This window comes from Salmo salar, chromosome ssa29, assembly GCF_905237065.1.
Source record: "Salmo salar chromosome ssa29, Ssal_v3.1, whole genome shotgun sequence".
Classification (NCBI taxonomy): domain Eukaryota; kingdom Metazoa; phylum Chordata; class Actinopteri; order Salmoniformes; family Salmonidae; genus Salmo; species Salmo salar.
This window is the reverse complement of record NC_059470.1, coordinates 2,825,545-2,853,419: the sequence shown is the minus strand read 5'-3', so window position 1 is coordinate 2,853,419 and position 27,875 is coordinate 2,825,545. Positions and strand designations below refer to the sequence as shown.

The 27,875-nt window shown below is 46.4% G+C and overlaps 1 protein-coding gene across 2 annotated transcripts; it reads right to left on the bottom strand.

Annotated features, from left to right (window-relative positions):
* Positions 1 to 269: 269 nt before the first annotated feature.
* LOC106590045 (uncharacterized) lies at positions 270 to 27,875 on the bottom strand. 2 transcript variants are annotated; one of them, XM_045710889.1, is made up of 7 exons: positions 27,698 to 27,875; positions 26,104 to 26,210; positions 9,777 to 10,282; positions 7,622 to 7,802; positions 6,578 to 7,449; positions 2,151 to 6,394; positions 270 to 1,399 (listed from the first exon to the last, which is right to left on the bottom strand). In XM_045710889.1, exons 3-7 carry the CDS (start codon positions 10,145 to 10,147, stop codon positions 1,365 to 1,367), a joined length of 5,703 nt encoding a protein of 1,900 aa, XP_045566845.1. In that variant the 5' UTR covers positions 10,148 to 10,282; positions 26,104 to 26,210; positions 27,698 to 27,875; the 3' UTR covers positions 270 to 1,364. The 2 variants fall into 2 exon arrangements, with proteins under 2 accessions (XP_045566845.1, XP_014036032.2); XM_014180557.2 differs by lacking the exon at positions 26,104 to 26,210.

Genomic DNA, 27,875 nt, shown 5'->3' with positions numbered 1-27,875 from the left:
TAGGAACACCTTCCTAATATTGAGTTGCACCCCCTTTTGCCCTCAGAACACCCTCAATTCGTCGGGGCATGGACAATATAAGGTGTTGAAAGTGTTCCAAAGGGATGCTGGCCCATGTTGACTCCAATGCTTCCCACAGTTGTGTCAAGTTGGCTGGATCTCCTTTGGGTGGTGGATCGTTCTTGATACACATGGGAAACTGTTGCGTGTGAAAAACCCAGCAGCGTTGCAGTTCTTGACGCAAACTGGTGCACCTGGCACATACTGCCATACCCCGTTCAAAGGCACTTAAATGTTTTGTCTTGCCCATTCACCTTCTGAATGGTATACATTCCATTCTCCTCCCCTTCATCTACTCTAATTGAAGTGGATTTAACAAGTGCCATCAATAAGGGATCATAACTTTCACATGGATTCACCTGGTCAGTCTATGTCATGGAAAGTGCAGTTGTTCTTAATGTTTTGTATACTCAGTGTAAGTTTCAACACAGGTAATAAAATATACCGTTTTTCAGCAACAAACATCACAAAAGTCTGTTGGAACAAAACCTTAAACCTCTATTATTATTATTATTTACATTTGGTTTATGACGGTAACACTGATTGTAACACGAGACATTTGTCTTATTGTGGTTTCGTCTTAAAGTACTTGTTTGTGTTTGAAAAGCATAAGCACTTCTTTACATTCATAGGAACTACAGTGCTGTTGTCTTGGGAGACAGTCGATGGCAGACATGTAATTCCAAGAAAATCAAAGCCGCATTCCAAACGGCACCCTATTCCCTATACAGTGTACTACTTTTGACCGAGGCCCTAGTCAAAAGTACTACACTATAAAGGTAATAGGGTGCCATTTGGGATGCACAAACAACACAAAAACAAAATACCAGATAGGACAGGCTGGGAAAATCACCCCGTTAAGCAACAGTGGTTGGCTCATGACTGGAAGCGTCTGGAAGGAGAAGATGATGAAGAGGAGGATGAGGAGTGTGAGTAGAAGGATGAAGGCCAGAAGACAGATGGGTCCCAGTAATTCTCTTGTTTGGCAGTCAGAAGACCATTGGAGCACCAGGTCAGAGTCAGGCAGGTATATTATGAACTGTTGCTGTTGCTTAAACAATGCTTGTATTGGTGAAAAGGGGGCACAGTGGTTGGGGGGGTCATTGATTGAGATTAAGTTTCATCCTTATTCCCTATATAGTGCAGTACTTTTAACCAGTCCCCATAGAGCTCTGTTCAAAAGAACTATATAGGCATTAACCAAGGCATTGACTGGAAAGTTGACGGACGGACGGATGGGCGGACGGAGCGGTGATCAAAGCCGATTCCCCCCAGATGTTGAAGGTATTCATAGAGGTCAGAGGCTACACTCTCTCCACTCGACTAGGATCATAGGAGTCTGAGGAGAAAAAATGACATCAATCACAATCCAGTCAGACATTCATGATGATAATCCATATACAGTAATGAGGGAAATCCTTACTGCCAGTCTGTTTGTGCTATCAAGCCAATTATTGGTCTCTCATTATCACGCCAAACTGGCAGAGCAAAAACAGATCTGGGACCAGGCTAGGGAAATCCATCTTATCTCTAAAACAATGTGTTTCAGTAAGTCCCAGTGTCTCTGTGGATTCCCAGCTCACACAATGGCTTGGCTTGTCCTTCCCTCCCTTCTTCCATCCACACCCGCTAAACCAACCCCATAAAAAGTTATATCGTACAACTGGGATAACTGCTAGGTTCTGGAGTGGTTTACCTTCCTCTCCCTCTATAAAAACACCTAAATTGTTCATTTGGGTCAAAATGTCACAAAACCAACAAGAGCAGAATTTCCCGACTTGTTTATCTGACAATGTTCTTAGTGCGTTTTCCAGCAGTATGTATATCAAATATTTTCTAAATTCCATCCTGATCCTTCATGTTACGCTAGGATGATAGCTCCCTCTTGTGATAAACATGATAAAATGAAGCTTTAAATAAAACAGGAGATAAAGAGTTTTACACAAAGATGAAGTACACAAAGTACTAAACATACATGTGTATATTGTAGATTTTGTGATTATTTTCCCCCAGTGTATGAAAAGTCCTATATAAATATGTAAGTTACATATATTATTGTTAAAGGCGTGTGTGTGTGTCCATGTTCCTACCTGAGAGCAGCTCGTCCTCCTCTAGGGTTGTAGAGGAGCCACAGGAAGAGACACTGAAGCTCAGGGGAAGGGTGATCTCTCTTTTGGCCACCGTGCCGCTGCGAGGCATGGGGACAGGCTTGGGGAGGAGAGGAGGTTTCACTGGCCTGGACACCAGCTCTGGCCGAACCTCCTGTTGCTGTTTTTCATCTGACTTTTCACTCCTCTCCTCCTCTCTTTTCACCTCTGGCTCTTTCTCTTCCTCCTCCACTTGCCTCTCTGTTTTATCCTCCTCTGGTTCTTTCTCCCCCTCCTGCACTTCTCTTTCCTCTTCCTCCTGAATCCCTCTTTTCTCCTCCTCAATTCTCACCTTTAGCTCTTTCTCCACCTTGATTGTCAACTCTTGCTCTTTCTCCTCTATTTTCAACTCCTCCAGTTCTTTCTCCTCTCCCGATTCTATGCTCTCATCTTCTCTCTTGTCTGCCCCGTCTATCTCTTTCCCCTCCGGTTCTGACTCTATCCACAACTCTTCCTCTTCCATCTCTTCTCTCTCTCCCTGGCTCATCCCCTCATCTTTCTCCTGCTCAGCCTCTACCTCTACCTGCTCAGCCACTACCTCTGTCTCTGTCTCCTGCTCTGGCTCTAATGAGTATAAACTCCTGATAAGTACGCAGGAGACTGAGAACACCTCATCCAAGTGGACCATACTCTCTGTGCAGCCTGGCGACGTCGAGAATGAGAGTCTGGGGGAGGCACCACCAATGTGCCCCTTCCTCTCCCCTCCTCCACCCACACTCAGCAAGCTAAGGGCCAGCTCCTCATCTGGGGTCACAGGCAGAGACAAGGGGAGGCTGCTAGGGGGAAACTCTGGCAGGTCCAGCATCATGGAGGGGTGGCTTAATCTCTCTCTGTCTCCTCCATCATGTTTGTCCTCACATACTGATAAGCTGACATCCTTACTGGGTCCTCCTCTTGTCTCCTCCTCTTCTTCTATCGTCTCCTCTTCCAAGGTAACCATGGATACCTGTACCTTCATCACTTGCTCGTATCCTCTTCTCACATGCTTTGTATCTCTGTCTTCGTCTGGACTGTGCTTCAGTGTTTCTCCTATTAGAGTTTCATCCTCATTCTCTGGGTTGTCTCTGTGCTCCTCTGCTTTCTGTTCGACCCTGCCTAGTGATTCCACAGCATGTGCTCCTTCTGGACTGAGTTCCTGGGTCTCTCTCTCAGTCTCTGTGTTGTCTCTGTGCTCCTGTGTTTCACCTATGACAGTTTCTCCCTCATCCCCTCTGTACTCCTGCCTATCCTCCTCTCTCTCCTCTACAACCCCCTGCAGTGACACCTCCTCTCTCTGCTCCTCCTCAACCCCCTGCAGTGACTCCTCCTCCTCTCTCTGCTCCTCCTCTACCGCCTGCAGTGACTCCTCCTCCTCTCTCTGTTCCTCCTCTCTCTCCTGGACCATCCCCCGCAGTGAATCCGGGGCTACGTCTATCCCCAATATCCTGGCTGCTCTCTGCTCCATTGTCTCGTTCTCAGGGATCCCCTTGGCACACTTCACCTCATATAGATTACTCAGGTCCTCTGTGGGCTGGTTGTTTGCCTTCTCCTTGATCAGCAGGGTCTCCAGGTGTACATCTGCCAACGTAGCAACGTTATGCCAACTCAGAGGATCGGAGCTGACGCTGCATCTGTAGTCGTCATCCTCAAACGCAAACGCGGCCTCCCTAGTCAATCTGCCGGTGTGTGGTGTCCCCTGCGACCCTTTATCTCTGGGCGACGTGCTGTTCTCACTCCGGGCCCTGCGGATGTTCAGATTGGGCTCATGCCCCCTAAATCTGGGTGGCACGATGGGCACGTTATCCTTCTTTACCTTCATCCCCTCCTCCACTACTTTAGCGGAGCCAAGCTCTTCCTTATTATTGCCATCACTGATGTTCACAACCTTAACCTGGTTGTTCTTGGCAAAAAAGTATCTGTCTCGGTTCTCCCTTGATAGCTGTACATTCTGACATAGTTCATTGTGGTCTAATGGTGTGATCAGTGTGAATGGGCGGCCACAATACTGGCCTTGCTCTACGGTGCCTCCAGGGACCTCAGTGCAGACGGTGAGCCCCACGTCCCTCAGTAGAGACTCCTTGGCAACGGGGATGTCCTGCTCCTGCCTGTAGGTCAGTCTGGAGTCATAGTTTACCCTGGGGTCACCCTTAGCATTGTGGGAGTTGTAATCTCTGAAGCCAGTGGACTCTGTTAGGGTGGCAGTGGGAGCCATGTCCTCTCTCTTCAGTCTGAGAATGCTAGTTCTGCTCTGGGGCTGGGGCCTGGAGAAAGCACTCCTCACCTCCCTGTAGTCTGGGTCAATGGTAGAGCCAGGGCCCCAGCTGTCTAGCCTTGGCATGATGGTAGGGATGTTGTTGTTGGGTTTGTTATTCAGGCGCTGGTCTGGAAGGCTAACCGTCTCCCTCTCAGGGTCCAGATGCGGAGGGGCTATGTGCTGATGTTGTTGTTGTTGTGGGTCTTCTCCGCTCAGCTCCATGATGTTCCTGTAGACCTCGTCCAGGTCGTTTATACACTGGTCGACACTGGGTCTCCTGGGCTGGACCTTCATTTTCTTCTGGACCTGGTCTATATCTACGCCTGCAGCCTTGTTGAAACTCTCCAGCTCCTCAATGGCATCCCACGGCCGCCGGCTCACCGGCTTCAGCAGGAATTGTCCGAACGCCACCTGGCCCTGGATGTTAGCATTGGCACTGACTGGGGGTTTGGTGGTGTTGGATGTGGTAGTACCAGTCTTCCTGGATGTGGAGGTCTGTTGGTTTCTCCCCTCCCCAGGCACAGGGGGTGGAGGCTGGGGTGGGAGTGACAGGGGCTGGGCCGGGCTGATACTGAGACAGGAGAAGGCGCTGTTGCTGGATGGGTGGAGGTTCTTCTGGTCCTTCATGGGATAGTCCACACCATAGGAGCCGGAGCTGCAGTCGGTGCCTGCACCACTGTCCATGGTGGTATCGGAGGCTGGAGGGCCTGTCTCCTGCCTCCCCTGTCCTCCCTGACCCTGTCCTCCAGGGGGACTCTGAGGCTGACCTGTCCCCCCAGTACCCTTCACTGGCACGGGTGAGCTGGTCTGGGTCTCTTGGTTCCTGTACTGGTCCCCGGGCCAGGAGCCGGCGTAGCACAGCTCCTTGTCAGCACTGGCCTGGAGTGACCAGGCGTCTACTATCTCCTTCCTCAGAGGACCCTTCCTGGTTCTTCTCATTGAGGTGAAGCTGCTGGTGTGGGATGGGGGTTTAAGACCCATGTCTGATAAAGACTTGCTACAGAGGCTTTGGCTGTTCTCTGATTTGGATTGGACCACAGTGTTTTGGTTGTCTTCTGTGGCGATGACGCTCACGATTGGCAGAATACTTCGCAGACTGGCAGGCATATTCTCGTTATTATTCTGGTCTGCTGCTGAGACTGAGTCTTTATTGGTTTGTTGCATGTGGATAGGGACAGACACCAGGCAGAATATGGTCTCACTGTGCGCCTTCCTCTTAGAGTTCCTATTGAGGTTGTCTACTCCTAAGTCTCCTGGAACTATCTTCTTCACCTGTGTGATGTTTTTTTCCAAGAAGCCCTGATCCGAGCTGGAAATGTGACACACTGGCGGAGCATGGGCTGGTGGCTGGAAGGCAGAGGGACCACCTTGGTTTGGTTTAGGATTATACCTGTTACAGTTTTGGGAAGTTGCTGCTGGGAAGTTATCTAGTGAGCCAGTCTCTTTGTGCAAATCACAGTGCTGCTGCTGTTGCTGCCACCTGTTATTGTTATTGTCATAGTCGCTAGCAGACCTCAGCGGCATGGGACTGGCCGGGTCTGGCGTGCTGGCAAGTGGAGGTGGGGCCCCCGTGGAAGCGGACGACAAAAAGGCACTGTCATCAGACGAGTGGTCTGACACGGTGACACTGGGAAGCTCGGAGAATGTGGAGTTACGGATGTGGCGGATCTTGTCGGCGTCCGTCATGGAGTTACCTCCGCCACATAGAGACGAGTTTCCTCCCCGGGACACATGTCGGAGGCGTGGGTCGTCGAAGGGGATGTACTGGATGTCAGGACCCAGGACCGGCTGGTGCTGCTGCTTACTGTAGCCAGTGTAGTGCTGCTTTCTGAGGGGTACACTCCTCTCTCTATGAGGCTCCGGCCAGGACCCTCCTCCACCGGTGTGTCTGCTACCAAACCAGGGGTCTGGGGTCCCACGCATCTGCTGCTTCTGCTGGTACATCTGGTGGTACCTGATAAATAAATTATCATTTGTTTAACTTCTAAATTGTACATTGCATTTACATTAATTTGGTCATTTAGCAAATTCTTCTCTATAGCGCTATTCATTACAGAAAATAATGTCAAAGTCCTTCAATAGCAAATGAAAAAAAGCAATATAAAATCATGAGTAGGTAAGCTACATAATTTGTTACCTGTAGTTGACAGGGACCTCTCCATAGCCCCTGTGACCTCCATGGCTTCCTCTCATAGGTCGAGGAGCTCTCTTGGGGGGATACGATGGGGGAGCGATATACCCCGGAGGCTCCGTGCCAGACCCTCCATCCTGTGTATAATAGTCCAACTTGGGGTCACCTATAATGGGGTGAGGAAGGGGAGTTCTGTCCCTGGCCTGGGGGGTTGATGCTGCTTCTGGGTCTCCTGAGAGCGTTTCGGAGCTCCCCCGGGTCTGCTGGTGCACCTCGTAGGACGGAGGTCGCAGGGGACGGCTGTACCGGACCTTTGGTACTTGAGAAGCCTGACTCACCTGGCTGACCTGGCTAGTCATACTAGCCTGACTGGAGGGTCTGTTGTCATTCTCAGGCCACCTGTCCCTGTCCCCTACCCCGGCCTGGTTGTGGTTATATATGCTGTAAGGGTCGTAATGAAACCCTGGGTGGCCGTTGACCCTCCTGTGCACGTCCTGCCCAGGCCCAATAGACCCAGACATTTCCACGTACTGCAGGCTGTCCGGTTGCAGCATCCTGGGCAGAGACTGGGACTTCCCTTTGTTCCTGGGACCCATTACAACCATAGCACCATCCGGTGTGCGGAGGTGGCGCTGCTGCAGATACTGCTCCTGAGCCTGAGACCACCTCTCGCCCTCGCTGTCTGAAAGCTGACAGGAGAAGCTCACCACGGCAGGCCGCCACTCGTCCGTGCCCAGGCTCTGACACTTCCTATCCACGGCGGTCATCCTCCACTGCTGCAGTGCTGCCTCTCTTTGTCTGGAGCTGGTCTGGGCCTGAGCTTGGGACTGGGCTGCCCAGCTCTGCTTCTCACGCTGCTGGCAGTCCTCTGGGGGCACCTAGACAGAGGACAGAACCACAATGGTCTTTGGCTTGTTCCCAAATGGCAACATATTCCCAATATAGTGCACTACTTTTTAGTGCACCCATGGGCTCTGGTCAAAGGTAGTATACTATAGAGGACTATTTCATTTTGAATTGTTAAATAAACAAATCAAAGAATCAAATCACCTCCTGTCTCTGCTGCTGCTGCTGCACCCCCTCTGTCCTCCTATAGGTACCACCTCCACGGGGCGCTCTGAAGTCAGCGTAGTCCAGGAGAATGCTGAAGTCCTGGCCCCTCCTCCTCCAGTAGGACAAGTCTCTGGGGCCCTTGTGATGAGAATACACCCCTCTGGGCCCCTCATAGAACCTAGAACACAGAACACACTGTATCAGAACCTAGAACACACTGAACACACATTATAACCTAGAACACAGAACAGACACAGTATTAGAACTTAGAACCAATGGTTCGCTCATAGACCATAGAACACACACACAGGACACATCAGGAATAGTTCTCCAGTAGATGACTGTGATGATGTGTCTGTCATTGTGCCCCTCTATCACTAGGGGGAGTTAGACCACCACAGACAGGCCACCACTAGACTACTAAAGTCAGTCTGCTATCAGTCTGCTACTGATAGTGTACTGTACTGTATCTGAAGACTTCATAACAGCATATCCGATTTGCAGAACAATATACTGTGTTTATTATCTCTCTCTGCAAGCTCAAAATCTCAGTTTCTGGATATTCCTACTGAACATGTTAACAAACATGCACATGTGTGCACCCTATGGGCTGAGGGAGGCTGATTTTCCATCCGTGATCTGACCTGCCCTTTTCATGTATTGTCAGTACAGGCAGGCGTGATCATTAGGTAAGTTCCCATAATATAGTATAGTCTAGTTAGCCAATCATCAGCGGATATTATATGCACCTCCTAGTGGAAAGATTAGGAATATTCTATATGTACGTTCTAAAACTAAGCTAAAAACACCCCAGCAACAACAATTTCAAAAAGTGGCACATTTGATTATCTTACATTTTCAAATCAAATGCACTGTTTGGACTTGAGGCCAAGGTAGGGGATATGCAGGTTGTATTACGTTGCCTAATATCATCAACGTATCCATGGATTGTATTCAAGGTCAAACGACTATTCTATAAGCAAATAGTACATATTTGAGTGGCATTGGGCACTGATATCATAGAATTACATATATAATTAATTAAGCTATAGGATCTCTATGAGTGATGTATGCTATTAACCGTCCTGTATGTTCAGAGCTATAAAATACACAATCCTCCAGGACTGGTACTGCAACTAGGCTACTCGAGCTGCCAAGAAGAAAGGCAGAGATGAAAGAAAAAGTGTCTCTGTAAAAATCCTAAATTTGAACACTCAGGGACATTCCCCAGGAAAGGTTTCCATTGCATAACTCGTGAACTAAATTAAATATAGCAGCCAGCATCTCTTCTTCGTATAGCCTACATATTTAAATGCTGTGTGCTTAAGGGAGGTTCTCTGTGTGGCGACTAAGAGTGAGGATATCGATACGACGAGCAGACATCCCAATCTGTCTGGTTGCGTCCAAAATGGCACCCTATTCCCTATACAGTGCCCTACCAGGACATAATGGGGCTTTATGGACTCCCTTTATATTCTGGTGAAAAGTAATGCACTATATCGGGATTTAAGGTACCATTTGGGATGCTGATTCTGTCTGTAGAACTGGGCATGCTCAGACAGTGGTGCTGGGGTCTATCAGCAGTAGCAGCAGCTCTATTCTGTTTACAACACAACTGTCCCATGTGGCAGATTAAGACTCCAGAACACATTAGCCCAACTCCCTGTCTACTGGCTTTATAGAGGGAGGGAGGTAGGGAGGGAGTTGGGGGGAAGAGAGGAACATTAGCCAAACTCCCTGTCTACTAGAGGGATAGGAATAGGGAGGGAGGGGGGAGGAGCATTACCAACTCCCTATCTACTGGCTTTATAGAGAAGAGGAGGGAGGGAGTTAGGGGAGGAGAAAAGCATTACCCAAACTCCCTGTTTACTGGCTTTATAAAGGTAGGTAGGTAGGTAGGTAGGTAGGTAGGTAGGTAGGTAGGTAGGTAGGTAGGTGGTAGGTAGGTAGGTAGGTAGGTAGGTAGTTGGAGGGAGGACATTACCCCAACTCCATGTCTATTAGGAGAGGAAGAGGGAGAGTGGGAGGGAGAGTGGGGAAAGGGAAGTAAGAGAGAAAGGGAGCAAACTCCCAATGCAGAACTTCTTGACTGACGGAGTCCACCTTTCCATGAATCTATTTGTGCCAAACAAGCTCTGTGCAGCAGACTCACCCGCTATCTGTCGTGAGAGAATCGGCCAAGGAGTGCACGTCACCTTGGTTACCGCTGTCGGCTTCCATCCTCTGTGGTTGGCTATTCCTGTCACTCCCACCTTTGGTCGGGGCCGGTGGCTGGGGACGCCTGCTGGTGCTGTTGCTGAACACATAGACCCCTGGCCCAGACTGTATCTCATACCCGTTCACTGTTCCATGACCACCACCGGACCGGCTCTCTAAGATCTCCTGGCGGCAGGAGGACGGGTCGCCATAACGCTTGTTATCGTAAGAGGACGGGGTTGTGGGGGAGGCAGCAGGAGGGGAGGTAGAGGTTTTTTGGGGCAGTTTGTATCCATGCGAGATGAGCAGGTCATCCACGCTGTACATGGTCGCATTTGTTTTGCTGGTGTTGTTTTTGGGATGGGGTTGTAGGGGACTGGTAGAGGGGGGCGTCACTCAGACCTGGTTGCTAGACACAGCGACAGGAGCCCGAGCACAGCTGCGAAGCTGATGAGGCCATCACTGGGAAAACAGGAGAGAAAGAGAGAGGGGGGAGAGTTAGAAAGCGTGAAAGGGAAGGTGCCAATAAAATCATTATCCCTCTGTCTCAGTGTCCTTCTCTTCAGAGAACTGCCCGACTGGACGGAGGCGAGGAGAGAAGAGAGGGAAGAGAACGAACCAACCGCTCTGTCTGCCTCCCTGCCTTCCCTCTCCTGTTCTCTACTCTCCCCGTCCCTCCTCTCTTCTCTGCCTGACAACAGGACTCCCGTCCCCTCTCCCCATTATTTTTCTGTCCTCTCTTCTCTCCATCCTTCCTTTCCTCTCCCCATCCTTCCTTTCCTCTCCCTTCTCTCCTCCTCTCTGCCCCACAACAGGACTCTCTCCATCTCAGTCCGAGACAGAGCTCTGATACTAAGCCCACCACATGCAGGAAAATCGACAACACTAGTCAGAGCAACCCAAAATATAATTATTATCATTACTAATGATAATAGTAATAACGGTGCTAGTGATAAATATAATGTAATTAACTATGTAATAATAACTGAAGTAATAAGGACAGTGTTCCCTTTAGACCTGAGGCAGCGGTTGGTCAGCTAGCCCATGTTTGGTAAATCAGCAGTGGGGATTTTGAGCAGCAGCAGCTGAAAAATGAGCTCCTACAAATATTGAAATTTACATGGTTTTTAGAGTGAAGTACATCGGAAAAAAGCAAAAGAAAACTGCAAGACTGAATAGGAGAAAAAACAAGCAACAAACAAAGAAGATAGGCTTTTGAAAAATAACTATTTTTCATAAAATTGTAGTTATCTTAGCTAGCTGAATTGTTTACCAGTTGCTAAGCAGTTGCTAGGGACTCTTTTGGAAGAAGCTAGCTAGCTAACGAAGAACAACAAAGAATATCTAGTTAACAGAAGAAAAGAAAGAGAAAATCAGGACAGAAGAAAAAGGATATCAAAGTGAAACAGTTCTCTAAAGACACAGGAGACAATAATACAAGAAACAACACTTCTGTAGCTTGTCAACTATGTGTCTGTCTATCCCTGTTCTCTCCTCTCTGCACAGGCCATACAAACGCTTCACACCCGCGTGGCCGCTGCCACTCCAACCTGGTGGTCCCAGCGCGCACGACCCACGTGGAGTTCCAGGTCTCCGGCAGCCTCTGGAACTGCCGGTCTGCAGCCAACAAGGCTGAGTTCATCTCAGCCTATGCTACCCTCCAGTCCCTAGACTTCCTGGCGCTGACGGAAACATGGATTACCACAGATAACACTGCTACTCCTACTGCTCTCTCTTCGTCTGCCCACGTGTTCTCGCATACCCCTAGAGCATCGAGCCAGCGGGGTGGTGGCACTGGAATCCTCATCTCTCCCAAGTGGACATTCTCTCTTTCTCCCCTGACCCATCTGTCTATCTCCTCATTTGAATTCCATGCTGTCACAGTTACCAGCCCTTTCAAGCTTAACATCCTTATCATTTATCGCCCTCCAGGTTCCCTTGGAGAGTTCATCAATGAGCTTGACGCCTTGATAAGTTCCTTTCCTGAGGATGGCTCACCTCTCACAGTTCTGGGTGACTTTAACCTACCCACGTCTACATTTGACTCATTCCTCTCTGCCTCCTTCTTTCCACTCCTCTCCTCTTTTGACCTCACCCTCTCACCTTCTCCCCCTACTCACAAGGCAGGCAATACGCTTGACCTCATCTTTACTAGATGCTGTTCTTCCACTAATCTCATTGCAACTCCCCTCCAAATCTCCGACCACTACCTTGTATCCTTTTCCCTCTTGCTCTCATCCAACACTTCTCACTCTGCCCCTACTCGGATGGTATTGCGCCGTCCCAACCTTCGCTCTCTCTCTCCCGCTACTCTCTCCTCTTCCATCCTATCATCTCTTCCCTCTGCTCAAACCTTCTCCAACCTATCTCCTGATTCTGCCTCCTCAACCCTCCTCTCCTCCCTTTCTGCATCCTTTGATTTTCTCTGTCCCCTATCCTCCAGGCCGGCTCGGTCCTCCCCTCCTGCTCCGTGGCTCGACGACTCAATACGAGCTCACAGAACAGGGCTCCGGGCAGCCGAGCGGAAATGGAGGAAAACTCGCCTCCCTGCGGACCTGGCATCCTTTCACTCACTCCTCTCTACATTCTCCTCTTCTGTCTCTGCTGCTAAAGCCACTTTCTACCACTCTAAATTCCAAGCATCTGCCTCTAACCCTAGGAAGCTCTTTGCTACCTTCTCCTCCCTCCTGAATCCTCCTCCCCCTCCCCCCTCCTCCCTCTCTGCGGATGACTTCGTCAACCATTTTGAAAAGAAGGTTGACGATATCCGATCCTCGTTTGCTAAGTCAAACGACACCGCTGGTCCTGCTCACACTGCCCTACCCTGTGCTTTGACCTCTTTCTCCCCTCTCTCTCCAGATGAAATCTCGCGTCTTGTGACGGCCGGCCGCCCAACAACCTGCCCACTTGACCCTATCCCCTCCTCTCTTCTCCAGACCATTTCCGGAGACCTTCTCCCCTTCCTCACCTCGCTCATTAACTCATCCTTGACCGCTGGCTACGTCCCTTCCGTCTTCAAGAGAGCGAGAGTTGCACCCCTTCTGAAAAAACCTACACTCGATCCCTCCGATGTCAACAACTACAGACCAGTATCCCTTCTTTCTTTTCTCTCCAAAACTCTTGAACGTGCCGTCCTTGGCCAGCTCTCCTGCTATCTCTCTCAGAATGACCTTCTTGATCCTAATCAGTCAGGTTTCAAGACTGGGCATTCAACTGAGACTGCTCTTCTCTGTGTCACGGAGGCTCTCCGCACTGCTAAAGCTAACTCTCTCTCCTCTGCTCTCATACTTCTAGACCTATCTGCTGCCTTTGATACTGTGAACCATCAGATCCTCCTCTCCACCCTCTCCGAGTTGGGCATCTCCGGCGCGGCCCACGCTTGGATTGCGTCCTACCTGACAGGTCGCTCCTACCAGGTGGCGTGGCGAGAATCTGTCTCCGCACCATGCGCTCTCACCACTGGTGTCCCCCAGGGCTCTGTTCTAGGCCCTCTCCTATTCTCGCTATACACCAAGTCACTTGGCTCTGTCATATCCTCACATGGTCTCTCCTATCATTGCTATGCAGACGACACACAATTAATCTTCTCCTTTCCCCCTTCTGATAACCAGGCGGCGAATCGCATCTCTGCATGTCTGTCAGACATATCAGTGTGGATGACGGATCACCAGCTCAAGCTGAACCTCGGCAAGACGGAGCTGCTCTTCCTCCCGGGGAAGGACTGCCCGTTCAATGATCTCGCCATCACGGTTGACAACTCCCTTGTGTCCTCCTCCCAGAGTGCTAAGAACCTTGGCGTGATCCTGGACAACACCCTGTCGTTCTCCACTAACATCAAGGCGGTGACCCGATCCTGTAGGTTCATGCTCTACAACATTCGCAGAGTACGACCCTGCCTCACACAGGAAACGGCGCAGGTCCTAATCCAGGCACTTGTCATCTCCCGTCTGGATTACTGCAACTCGCTGTTGGCTGGACTCCCTGCCTGTGCCATTAAACCCCTACAACTCATCCAGAACGCCGCAGCCCGTCTGGTGTTCAACCTTCCCAAGTTCTCTCACGTCACCCCGCTCCTCCGCTCTCTCCACTGGCTTCCAGTTGAAGCTCGCATCCGCTACAAGACCATGGTGATTGCCTACGGAGCTGTGAAGGGAACGGCACCTCCATACCTTCAGGCTCTGATCAGGCCCTACACCCAAACAAGGGCACTGCGTTCATCCACCACTGGCCTGCTGGCCCCCCTACCTCTGAGGAAGCACAGTTCCCGCTCAGCCCAGTCAAAACTGTTCGCTGCTCTGGCACCCCAATGGTGGAACAAGCTCCCTCACGACGCCAGGACAGCGGAGTCAATCACCACCTTCCGGAGACACCTGAAACCCCACCTCTTTAAGGAATACCTAGGATAGGATAAAGTAATCCTTCTAACCCCCCCCTTAAAATATTTAGATGCACTATTGTAAAGTGGTTGTTCCACTGGATATCATAAGGTGAATGCACCATTTTGTAAGTCGCTCTGGATAAGAGCGTCTGCTAAATGACTTAAATGTAATGTAATAATGTAATGGATTGGGAAAGTAGTCAGTGTTGCAGTGGCTCTTGATGTAACAGTCTTAGCAGTGCTCCCCTCATCTCGCGTGCTTCAGCTTGCTTGCACCACCAGGACTGTGTGTGTGTGTGTACATGTGTGTGTCTCGGCCTCTATCCACATCCAAATCCTAATCTGGGGCGTAGCTTTAATAATTACCCACCCAGCTAGCCAGCCATGCAGCTCCAGAAAGCCCTGAGGGTATTCCTGAACCCTGGGCATATGCCTGAAAGCCTGGGTAATATGAGTGGATTACGCTCTGCCTGTATTGTACTGATCTCTGTAAGTGATGTTTACAAAAGCGTACTACTGGACAGATACTAATGACAGTCTTCGTGTCACTCTATCCCAAACAAGAGTTAGCCTAGTTTATACCAACACATTCTGGGATTAGCCCCATAAGTACAGATAGGAGGAAGAGCCTGTAGTAGTGTACTACTGTAGAGTAAGTTAAAACATTTTTATAAAGTATTCCTTCATTACAACATACTACACATTGAAAAATGTACATGTAGCGTAGGCCTACAGTATGCAGCTTTTGCAAAGTCTTGAAGACCAGGATCCGCATTCACAAAGTGTCTAGGTGTGCTGATCAAGGATCAGTTTTGCCTTTAGTTTTACATCATAATTATATGGATGGGGGACCTGATCCTAAATCAGAACTCATACTTTGAGACACTTGATAGCCCCTGATTGGAGACATTGTGTAGCTGTGTTGCCCCATCTTCCACCTGAGCATTAGAGTCTGTAGTGATACTAGCTAGGTTATTACGTGTCTCTCTACTCTAGGTGTGTGAAATGCTGCTCTCTCTTTGTATGATCAGCCCTCTAATGCGATTATCTTTCTCATTTAAAACTTTAAACCTGTTAGTATTAGGGGATTGACTCTTGGCTCTGGTTCAGTCATACTTTCTCATGTTTAAATGTTGAGTATTTTACATGGACAGGCACATTTCTGTAAGTGAGTATGGTATTTTCCAACATCGCACAAAGTAAATACTGGATGTATTACTGATGAATTAGCTCACTGTCAAATTCAGCTTAAACTGCAAACTTGGTTTCACAATCTTAAATCCAAAATGATGCAAAGTCTCCACTAGCTAGGCCTAAACAACAAATGTATTCAAGCCTTGCCAGATATGACACTATGTGCAAACCACATTTTAACCTGTTGGGTCTAGGGGGCAGCATTTGCACTTCTGGATAAAAAAAATGTACCCGATTTAATCTGGTTACTAATCCTACCCAGTAACTAGAATATGCATATACTTATTATATATGGATAGAAAACACTCTAAAGTTTCCAAAACTGTTTGAATGGTGTCTGTGAGTATAACAGAACTCATTTGGCAGGCAAAACCCTGAGACATTTTCTGACAGGAAGTGGATACCTGATGTGTTGTATTGACTTTAAACCTATCCCATTGAAAAACACAGGGGTTTAGGAATATTTTGGCACTTCCTATTGCTTCCACTAGATGTCACCAGCCTTTACAAAGTGTTTTGAGTCTTCTGGAGGGAGATCTGACCGAACAAGAGCCATGGAACGATGATGTCCCATTAGACACCTGGCGCGCTACTTCATGTTGGGTACCCTCGTTCCAATACGTTATAAAAGACTATGCATTCGTCCACCTTGAATATTATTCATGTTCTGGTTAAAAAAGGCCCTAATGATTTATGCTATACAACGTTTGACATGTTTGAACGAACGTAAATATATTTTTTCCCCTCGTTCATGACGAGAAGTCCGGCTGGCTTACATCATGTGCTAACAAGACGGAGATTTTTGGACATAAATGATGAGCTTTTTTGAACAAAACTACATTCGTTATGGACCTGTGATACCTGGAAGTGACATCTGATGAAGAGAATCAAAGGTAATGGATTATTTACATAGTATTTTCGATTTTAGATCTCCCCAACATGACGTCTAGTCTGTATCGCAACGCGTATTTTTCTGGGCACAGTGCTCAGATTATTGCAAAGTGTGATTTCCCAGTAAGGTTATTTTTAAATCTGGCAAGTTGATTGCGTTCAAAAGATGTAAATCTATAATTCTTTAAATGACAATATAATATTTTACCAATGTTTTCTAATTTTAATTATTTAATTTGTGACGCTGACTTGACTGCCGGTTATTGGAGGGAAACGATTTCCTGAACATCAACGCCACAGTAAAACGCTGTTTTTGGATATAAATATGAAGTTGATAGACAATGCATGCATTTTTAGTTCTAACACAATGTCCTAGGAGTGTCATCTGTTGGAGATTGTAAAAGGTTAGTGCATCATTTTAGCTGATTTTATGGTTTTGGTGACGCCTGTCTTTGAATTGGCACAACATTACACACAACTCTTGTAAATGTACTGTCCTAACATACTCTAAATTTATGCTTTCGCCGTAAAACCTTTTTGAAATCGTAAAACGTGGTTAGATTAAGGAGATGTTTATCTTTCAAAGGGTGTAAAATAGTTGTATGTTTGAAAAATTTGAATTTTGACATTTATTTGGATTCAAATTTGCCGCTCTTGAAATGCACCTGCTGTTGATGGAGTGCACCACGGGTGGGACGCTTGCGTCCCACCTAGCCCATAGAGGTTAAGGTAGGCTTGATTGAGCTATCCTATTACAATGGAACTAATAGAATATTTGCAAAAGGGCAAACCCCATCCATCTGGCAGGGTAAAGAAAACTGCAAAAGTATTTGAAAGATTTTAAATAGTATTTGAACCCAGGTCTAGCAGTGACCCAGAGGAGGACATCCCATCTGCTCCATGCTTCAAATATTCCTTCAGAGGAGCCACAGTTCTGTATTGATCCAAATATCATTGGAAACCTGACCAGACCACTGGGGGAGGGGCCAAAAACATTGCACTAACAGTCTCTTTATTGTTTGGCTTTGTGACATCATCGTCCAGCGGACCCCGTTCGGCACTTCCTGAGGATGTGCGTCGATGGCTTGAGGGAACAGTGGCAGTGTCGCAAGTGTTTACCAATCAGATTTCTCTACAGGACAAGCCTCTATGTTTCTCTGAGACACTGTGGCGAAGGCTGAGTAGGAGTGTTTCCCAAATGGCACCCTATTCCCTATATAGTGCACTACTTTTGACCAGGGCCATGGACCTGAGCCCAAATGGAACAAATGGCCAAACACAGGGCCATATTTCATCCACACCGTTACTCCAGCCCAGAATAATGTGGGGCTCCCTCCACTATAAGGGCCGGGTGGTGTGGTAGTGTGACAGGGAAACTATCCGGTCCCCTCTGTCCCGAGCCCAGCCCACTGTGTCCGCTCTCGCTGTCTCAATCCTCTCTTTGCCTGTCTGTCACTATCCAAATGCGCTACCGTTTTTCAGCCTGGGCCTGCAAAGGCATCATTCAGCGTTTTGCCGCCTTCTGAGAGCCTATGGGAGCCGTAGGAAGTGTCACGTTACAGCAGAGATCCTCAGTTTTCAATAAAGAGAGTGTAGAAGGCCAAGAAATGGTCAGAGAGGGCACTTCCTATCAGGAATCTTCTCAGGTTTTGGCCTGCCAAATGAGTTCTGTTATACTCACAGACACCATTCAAACAGTTTTAGAAACTTTGGAGAGTTTTCTATCCAAACGCTAATAATTATATGCATATTCTAGTTTCTGGGCAGGAGTAATAATCAGATTAAATCGGGTACGTTTTTTATCCGGCCATGAAAATACTGCCCCCTAGCCATAACAGGTTAAACAACTGAGGGTGAGGGACCCTGGCTGGAACATGTGTACTACGTCCATCAAATCAAATCAAACTTTGTCACACGCGCCGAATACAAGTGTAGACCTTAAATGTTTACTTACAAGCCCTTAACCAACAGTGCAGTTCAAGAAGAGTTAAGAAAATATTTACCAAATAAACTAAAGTGAAAATTTATAAAAAGTAACACAATAACAAGGCTATATACAGGGGGTACCGGTACCGAGTCTATGTGCAGGAGTACAGGTTAGAGGTCATTTGTACATGTAGGTAGGGGTGAAGTGACTATGCATAGATAATAAACAGCGAGTAGCAGCAGTGTGGTCCTAGACTTGGCGCTCCAGTACTGCTTGCCGTGCGGTAGCAGAGAAAACAGTCTATGACCTGGGTGACCTGAGTCTCTGCCAATTCTATGGTCTTTCCTCTGACACCGCCGATTATATAGGTCCTGGATTGCAGGAAGCTTGGCCCCAGTGATGTACTGGGCCGTACGCACTACCCTCTGTAGCGTCTGACCAGACCACTGGTCAGACCAGCCTCTGTAGCGACAAGCAGTTGCCATACCAGGCGGTGATGCAAATAGTCAGGATGCTCTCGATGGTGCAGCTGTATAACTTTTTGAGGATCTGGGGACCCATGCCAAATCTTTCCAGTCTCCTGAGGGGGAAAAGGTTATGTCGTGCCCTCATCACGACTGTCTTGGTGTGTCTGGACAATGATAGAACGTTGGTGATGTAGACACCAAGGAACTTGAAACACTCAACCTGCTCCACTACAGCCAAGTTGTTGTTAATGGGGGCCTGTTCAGCCCGCCTTTTCCTGTAGTCCACAATCAGCTCCTTTGTCACATTGAGGGAGAGGTTTCACCACACTGCCAGTTCTCTGACCTCAGCCCTATAGGCTGTCTCATCGTTGTCGGTGATCAGGTCTACCACTGTGTCGTCAGCAAACTTAATGGTGGTGTTGGAGTCGTGTTTGGCCACGCAGTAGTGGGCGTACAGGAGGGGACTAAGTACACACCCCTGAGGGGCCCCAGTGTTGAGGAGCAGCGTGGGAGACGTGTTTGTTGCCTACCCTTACCACCTGGGGGCGGCCCATCAGGAAGTCCAGGATCCAGTTTCAGGGGGAGGTGTTTCGTCCCAGGGTCCTTAGCTTAGCGATGAGCATTGTGGGCACTATGGTGTTGAATGCTGCACTGTAGTCAATGAACACCATTCTCACATAGGTGTTCCTTTTGTCCAGGTGGGAAAGGGCAGTGTGGAGTGGGATTGACATTGCATCATCTGTGGATCTATTGGGGCGGTATGCGAACTGGAGTGGGTGTAGGTTGTTCACTCCACATATTCTGCGTTCCAAGTGGCATACCATTCCCTCTATAAGGTATAGTGTACCATTTGGGACGCACACAAAAGTAGTGCATCCTATAAGGAATAGAGTGCCAGTAGGGATGCATCCATCCTTTCCCTCCAAAACTTGACAGAGTGGGAGCGAGTGAGCGAGTCAGTGGCTGCCGTATCAAAGGCCCTGATGGACCAGATAGGTTGGGATGGGATGTTACGTTGTTCTTCAATGGAGTCAGTAACACATTACAGACCAGACTTAATTCACTTCAGACACACTAGAGTGATCGATCTACTCAAACAGTGTCATACATCTTTTTAATGCTCTGCTGATTCGTCAATTGAGGTTAAAGCAAATTCTGATGAGCCAAAAACATAACGGACAGCATTGCAGTGTGTCAAAAAATCAAAATGGAATGTTTTGTTGCATATTAGTGTTGTACTCAATGCAATAGCCCACTGGGCATAAACTGTTTGAATCAACGTTGTTTTCCCGTCATTTCAACCCCCCCAAAAAATCTATGCCCAGCAAACCGGGAACATTCCCAGAACATTAGCTAAAATTCCCATTAAGTTCTAGTTAGGGTATTATCAGGGCATTCGCGAAAAAAGCACTGTCGTTGCACAAATGTACCTAACCATAAACATCAATGCCCTTCTTAAAATCACTACACAAGTATATTTTTTTTTAAACCTGCATATTTAGTTAAAATAAATTCATGTTAGAAGGCAATATTAACTAGGGAAATTGTGTCACTTCTCTTGCGTTCTTTGCAAGCAGAGTCTGGGTATATGCAGCAGTTTGGGTCACCTGGCTCGTTGCGAAATGTGTGAAGACCATTTCTTCCTAACAAAGACTAATTAATTTGCCAGAATTTTACATAATTATGACATAACATTGAAGGTTGTGCAACGTAACAGCAATATTTCGACTTATGGATGCCACCCGTTCGATAAAATACGGAACGGTTCCGAATTTCACTGAAAGAATAAAGACTCATGATAAAAAGGAACCTCCAGCTTTCATATGTTCTCATGTTCTGAGCAAGGAACTTTTCAACGTTAGCTTTTTTACATGGCACATATTGCACTTTTACTTTCTTCTCTAACACTGTGTTTTTGCATGTTTCATTATTTATGAGACTAAACTGACTTTTATTTATGTATTATATTAAGTTAAAATAAGTGTTCCTTCAGTATTGTTGTAATTGTCATTATTACAAATATATATAAAAATCGTCCGATTAATCGGTATCGTCTTTTTGTTGGTCCTCCAATAAATCGGTATCGGCGTTGAAAAATCATAAATGGTCGACCTCTAGTCTACACCCCACTCGTTTTAAAACGAAACATGTAAAAGCATTGTCAGAAACTCGTTGTTCCAAAAGACATTGCCAATGCAAGCATATGATAACATTTACAGTGTAAAATACTTCTTGGAACGTATTGAAAAGCCTCTGTCTGAAACATTAGCAGGTTTAAGCCCCTGATATACAGTTCTATGCAGTTCCCAAAATAATTGCATCAAGTATGACTAACTCTCCAGCACTATATCCCAGGAGATGTTTTGGTTTTTTGACACATAGAAATAGTATTACGGAATGTTGACTTGAATGGAGATGTTCCTATGTTCCATTCTAGTAATTATATTTCTGTTTTTGACCCTGTCCACTGCTCAGCTTGTCTTTACATGGTCATTAGTTCTCATCAATGTTCTGGGGCAACCTTCAGATGACAGAGGCATGTTTTATCAGACAGAAGCACTGTGATCAAAGGATTAACACACTACAGTACACTAACCCGCTGCTAATCAGGTATGGACAGACTTGGCAGGCAGCTGTACACTCAGTCTTCAGTGGAGGGAAGAAAGGAGAAATAATCAAAACAACTTCTGAGACAATATGTCCAGAACTCAAAATTAATGACTGATATCACGACATGACTGATGTCATACTCTTTGATAAGGCAAAATCTGTGTCAGCTGCTATCTTGTGAACTACTCAATAACATCCTACAGAACAAGTGCAACAGACCAAAAAGTGTGTGTGTGTGTGTGTGTGGGGGGGGGGGGTCCTCTGGCTAACTGACTTATTGCTGTATGGCTCTTTGAGATAAGTGATGGAAACTGAATTGGTACAGTATGAGTCACTTAGCCAGGCTACATCCATGCAACGCCTTTGGAACGCTGTGGCTGTGCTGACCAGCCGTTTCCTTTCCTCTCCTCTAGTGCTGCCGGAATTAATGAGCCACTTCCCTCTTTACCCCCGTCTCCCGGGTGCATCCAACGGGCCTTACTTTCTCACACCAACCCTGCCAAAGGAGGGTATGTGTCAAAGCACACACTCACACACACTCTCTCGCTCAAGCACACGCACACACTGAACTCAAACCCCAGAGACAAACTTGTTTAGGTGCATCTCAAGGAGTTTCTCCCTCTCTATTTACATGGTGAGTGTCTGTACTGTTCTCTTTCAAAAACTTCAGTGATGTTACCAAAAGATAAAGCGTCAATCTAAGAATGCCAGAGAAATAAGATTGTAATAACATTATTACAAATGTAACTGAAGAAGTCACAGCTAACATTAACCTCTCTGTTAACACTGCCTGTTGTTTGAGTATCTGTTCTCTGTCTAGACAATGCGTTTTAGTCTACTGCTTCATTTTAGGCGGCAGATAGCCTAGTGGTTAGAGCGTTGGGCTAGTAACCAAAAGGTTGCTGGATCGAGTCCCTGAGCTGACAAGGAAAAAAATCTGTCATTCTGCCCCTGAACAAGGCAGTTAACCCACTGTTCCCAGCAGGCTGTCATTGTAAATAAGAATTTGTTCTTAACTGACTTGCCTCGTTAAATAAAAATCTAACTGTTGTGAATCAATGATCACTTATAATGGTGCCGGACGGGATGGCTGAGGTTTTATGGGCTCCTAACCAAGTGTGCTATTTTGTTAGTTTTTTTTGCATTGTTTGTAACTTATTTTGTACATAAAGTTGCTGCTACCGTCTCTTATGACCGAAAAGAGCTTCTGGACATCAGAACACCGATTACTCACCTCGAACTGGACAAAGACTTGTTTTCTTTAATGAGTCCGACACAAAGGATATACTTGCTTTCCGGAGACCAGGCCGGAATTCCCGTCATTTGCGTGAAAAAAAGGCGGCGACACAGAGAAGGTCGAGGTGACTTGTGAGGATTCGGAGGCAAGTGAGTAAATCGCCACTAACATTGGTTCTATTGGCCAACGTGCAATCACTGGAAAACAAACTCGATGATCTACGGTCAAGACTATCATACCAACGGGACATAAAAAACTGTAATATCTTATGTTTCACAGAGCCGTGGCTGAACGACGACACGGATAATATAGAGCTGGTTCGGTTTTCCTTGCTTCGGCAGGACAGAGCAGCTATGTCTGGTAAGACGAGGGGCAGGGTTATGTCTACTTGTCAATAACTGCTGGTGCGCGATGTATAATATTAAAGAAGTCTTGAGGTATTGCTGGCCTGAGGTAGAGTACCTCATGATAAGCTGTAGACCACACTATCTACCAAGAGAGTCCTCATCTATATTATACGTAGCCGTCTATTTACCACCACAAACCGTTGCTGGCATTAAATCTGTTTCACCTAAGTTTTACCACCATGTCACATGTGCAACCATAGGAAAAAAAAAAGAAACTCTAGACCACCTTTACTCCACACACAGAGACACATACAAAGCTCTCCCTCGCCCTCCATTTGGTAAATCTGACCATAATTATATCCTCCTGATTCCTGCTTACAAGCAAAAACTAAAGCAGGAAGTAACAGTGACTGGCTCAATACGGAAGTGGTTAGATGACGCGGATGCTACGCAACAGGACTGCGCTCCCGAGTGGAGCAGCGGTCTAAGGCACTGCATCTCAGTGCTAGAGGCGTCAGTACAGACACCCTGGTTTGATTCCAGACGGTATCACAACCGGCTGTGTTTGGGAGTCCCATAGGGTGGTGCACAATTGGCCCAGCGTCGTCTGGGTTTCGCCGGCGTAGGCCGTCATTGTAACTACGAATTTGTTATTAACTGACTTGCCCAGTTACATAAAAGCTAAAAAAATTAAATACATTTTGCTAGCACAGACCGGAATATGGTCTGTGATTCCACCAATGGCATTGATGAGTATACAACCTCAGTCACCGGCTTCATCAATAAGTGCATCTACGTCGTCGTCCCCACAGTGACCGTACGTACAGTTAAAGTCTAAAGTTTACATACACTTAGCTTGGAGTCATTAAAACTCATTTTTCAACCACTCCACAAATTTCTTGTTAACAAACTATAGTTTTGGCAAGTCAGTTAGGGCATCTACTTTGTGCATGACACAAGTAATTTTTCCAACAATTGTTTACAGACAGATTATTTCACTTACACTTTACTGTATCACAATTCCAGGGGTTCAGAAGTTTACATACACTAAGTTGACTGTGCCTTTAAACAGCTTGGAAAATACCAGAAAAGGATGTCATGGCTTTAGAAGCTTCTGATAGGCTAATTGACATAATTTGAGTCAATTGGAGGTGTACCTGTGGATATATTTCAAGGCCAACTTCAAACTCAGTGCCTCTTTGCTTGACATCATAGGAAAATCTAAAGAAATCAGCCAAGACCTCAGAAAAGAAATGTAGACCTCCACAAGTCTGGTTCATACTTGGGAGCAATTTCCAAATGCCTGAAGGTACCACATTCATCTGTACAAACAATAGTACGCAAGTATAAACACCATGGGACCACGCAGCCGTCATACCGCTCAGGAAGGAGACGCGTTCTATCTCCTAGAGATGAATGTACTTAGGTGCAAAAAGTGCAAATCAATCCCAGAACAACAGCAAAGGATCTTGTGAAGATGCTGGAGGAAACAGGTACAAAAGTATCTATATCCACAGTAAAATGAGTCCTATATCGACATAACCTGAAAGGCTGCTCAGCAAGGAAGAAGCCACTGCTTCAAAACCGCCATAAAAAAGCCAGACTACGGTTTGCAACTGCACATGGGGACAAAGATCGTACTTTTTGGATAAATGTCCTCTGGTCTGATGAAACAAAAATATAAATGTTTGGCTATAATGACCATCGTTATGTTTGGAGGAAAAAGGGGGAGGCAAGCCAAAGAACACCATCCCAACCGTGAAGCACGGGGGAGGCAGCATCATGTTGTGGAGGTGCTTTGCTGCAGGAGGGACTGGTGCACTTCACAAAATAGATGGCATCATGAGGGAGGAAAATGATGTGGATGTATTGAAGCAACATCTCAAGACATCAGTCTGGAAGTTAAAGCTTGGTCGCAAATGGGTCTTCCAAATGGACAATGACCCCAAGCATACTTCCAAAGTTGTGGCAAAATGGCTTAAGGACAACAAAGTCAAGGTGTTGGAGTGGCCATCACAAATCCCTGACCTCAATCCTATAAAAATTTGTGGGCAGAACTTAAAAAGCGTGTTTTTTTTTCTCTCAGAAAAAAAGTCAACACCGCCAGCACATTTCAATGACAAAGAATGGGTCACAAAACTTGCTTACCTGTGCGACATATTCAACCTGCTCAACGAACTCAATCTGTCACTTCAGGGGAGAATGACAACGGTCTGTAAGTTGGCAGATGAAGTGGCTGCATTCAAAGCCAAATGGGAACTGTGGGGACGGCGAGTGAACATGGGCATATTTGACATGTTCCAAACATTAGCAGGGATTTTGGGAGAGACTGAGACTGGGCAGTCTTTCTCCCAGCTGGTGCGCAATCACCTAGCTTCACTGTCAACGGAGCTTGAGCGTTACTTCCCAACCGCCAAAGACCCACGAAGTGCGAAGGAATGGATCTGCGACCCATTTGTGAATGTCCCAGGTAAATCGTCCATGTCCATGCAGGAAGAAGATCAACTCCTTGTGGTTGCAAATGACGGTGGCCTTAAAAGTATGTTTGAGATAACTTAATCTCTGCCGACCTTCTGGTTTTCAATCAAGGCTGAATATCCTGAGAAAGCCACAAAAGCACTTAAAACGTTGCTTCTATTTCCAACATCATATCTCTGCGAAGCTGGGTTTTCCGCAATGACGGCAACAAAAACGAAATTACAGAGTAGACTGGACACAAGGAACATGTCACTGTCTAACAATCAACCGTCTTGTTGCTGGGTGACAAACAGCAACATGGTGAGTTGCAATGTTTTTATTATATGGTCTTTTATAATATCACGTTAGACCTACTTGAACTAAAGTCTGGGAAAATATTGTCTATATGAGACGACAGGTTTTTTGCAGGTGGTGCAAAAAAGGTTGGGGACCGCTGCTCTAGAGGACACTATGGGAAAGGTCAAGAGAAAGACATTGGCTGGCTTTCAACACCCCCTCTACTCCATTCGAATGCTTTTCGTTTCATATGGCCTCCTACATCTGTATGTATAATTTTCCATTTATACACAATCACAATAGGGCTTTGGTTTTCTCATTGGTGATTTTACAAGCCGATCTTAAAAAGTATTGCGTGGACTGGTCACCACTCAGTTATAGAGGTTATTATTACTAATATTATAAAATCACTAGACTCATTACATAGGCATGTTACATTTGGCCTTCATTATCAGTGTTTTCAGGAAGCAGACCTTACTTTTCTCCATGTAATCCAAGATAAGTGACGCCTGGCAAAACTCTCTTCCTCTTTTCTTTCCTTCAACCCCACTCCTCTCTCCCTAAAGGTTATATTGAGTTCTCCTCCTAGGTGACAAAAAACAGACCAAGTAAGTGGGAATAAGTGGTAGAGTCAAGTTTTCATACAGCATCACAGAATGAGCAATGGGCTAGACAATCTGAAATGTCAGAATGAAGTGAAACAAGTCATTACCCTGTTCATTCTTTGTGCAATACTCATCATGGCCTCAAGTTGTATATAGGTATCACCATCTTGCTATGTTTTTGTTTACTCACAAGAGGACAAGAAATACAAACGGACCTGATGGTCCTCATGCTGCAGTTGTAGACTGAACTAACAAGCAGTGTGGCCGACTACTATGAATGTATTAAAAATGGAGTAGCCTATGCTAGTCTAGTTAGTTGACCATGAGCATACATCCCATCAGTTGTTGACCTTGTCCCCTCGCGCCTGTTATCATCACCATAGGTCATTTCCCTGAGATTTTACACTTCAGCACGCGCTGGTTCTCTCTCTGTCTGTCAACACAGTCAGTATAAGACACATGCACATCGCGTATAGCCCAAATCTGTAAGTAAATGTCTCTATTGTTGTTAAATTGTCACTATTAATCCACCAGCATAACTCTATTGTAGAACGAAACGCTTTAAACGTGTAAACGTTTTTAAAGTTCGACGAAATGGGACAAATGTGTAGTGATGATATAGTGATGATTGGTTGTTGTTGCAAATGTGGACGCACATGTGAATGAGAATATGTTGCAGGTGCGACAAACATCAAAGCTAGCCGCCTGCATTTGACATACCAACCATATCCCATTGCTGGGTCATTGCTATTCTCACTGTCATTTGTTGTTAGTTACACATATTTCAAATATAACTGCCCTGTGAAGATAGCAAGATTGAAGGCGTTCGTGCTCACTGGATTAAACACTGTAATGTTAAACTTTAGGAAAAACATATAATATTTGCTAGATAACTATCTTGTACAGAGAGCCACAATGTTTGTTATTCTAATCTTCAGCAAGCTATTGATAGCTGGCTATATTGTAAACCCGCGAAATTTTGCTAAATGTTCAGTATAGCTTGCTAGGTATGTCTGAAGTGCCGTTGCAGGTAATGCTTCAGCGAAGCTAGCTAGCACTCAATATGGAAGTTGAAAAATAAATCTGTAAATGGTCATTCCGTTCGTGGTCCTCGTTGCTCTGTCATCCATTCCCCAATTGTATCCTATCTTTACATCCCATTTTATTATCGGCATTACAGTGAGCTAACTACAGATAAAATGCTAGCAAATGCAGCAGATATGAAGATCACCAGCCAGCCAGACTGAGGTTGCAAATTGAGGCATCCTTAGCAGATGCGCCTCTGCTCTGTTTACTTCATGCCAACAGCATTCTTCAACCTTCTCTCCCTCTGCCGAATATGTATCCAGCGGACACAGCTAAATATTACTCGATACCATATAAAATTCGTTGTTTTCTTGTATTACATTTCACACATAGGCTACGGCTATCATCACCCTGAAAATACGCATGTATAGACTTTTTTACCTTGGAGATGCGTAGGGTCGCGTTGCCGTGTAGTACTAGTTCCCTGCACTCAGCATCTACCGCTAAGAGAGCTCTGTGCTGTAGGGAGTATTTGCAACATGCCTATTCGGGGGCGGACCTGGAGGGGCGCAGGAGCAGACAGTTCCCCAGCGCCCTATTAGCAGCAAGGAATATATTT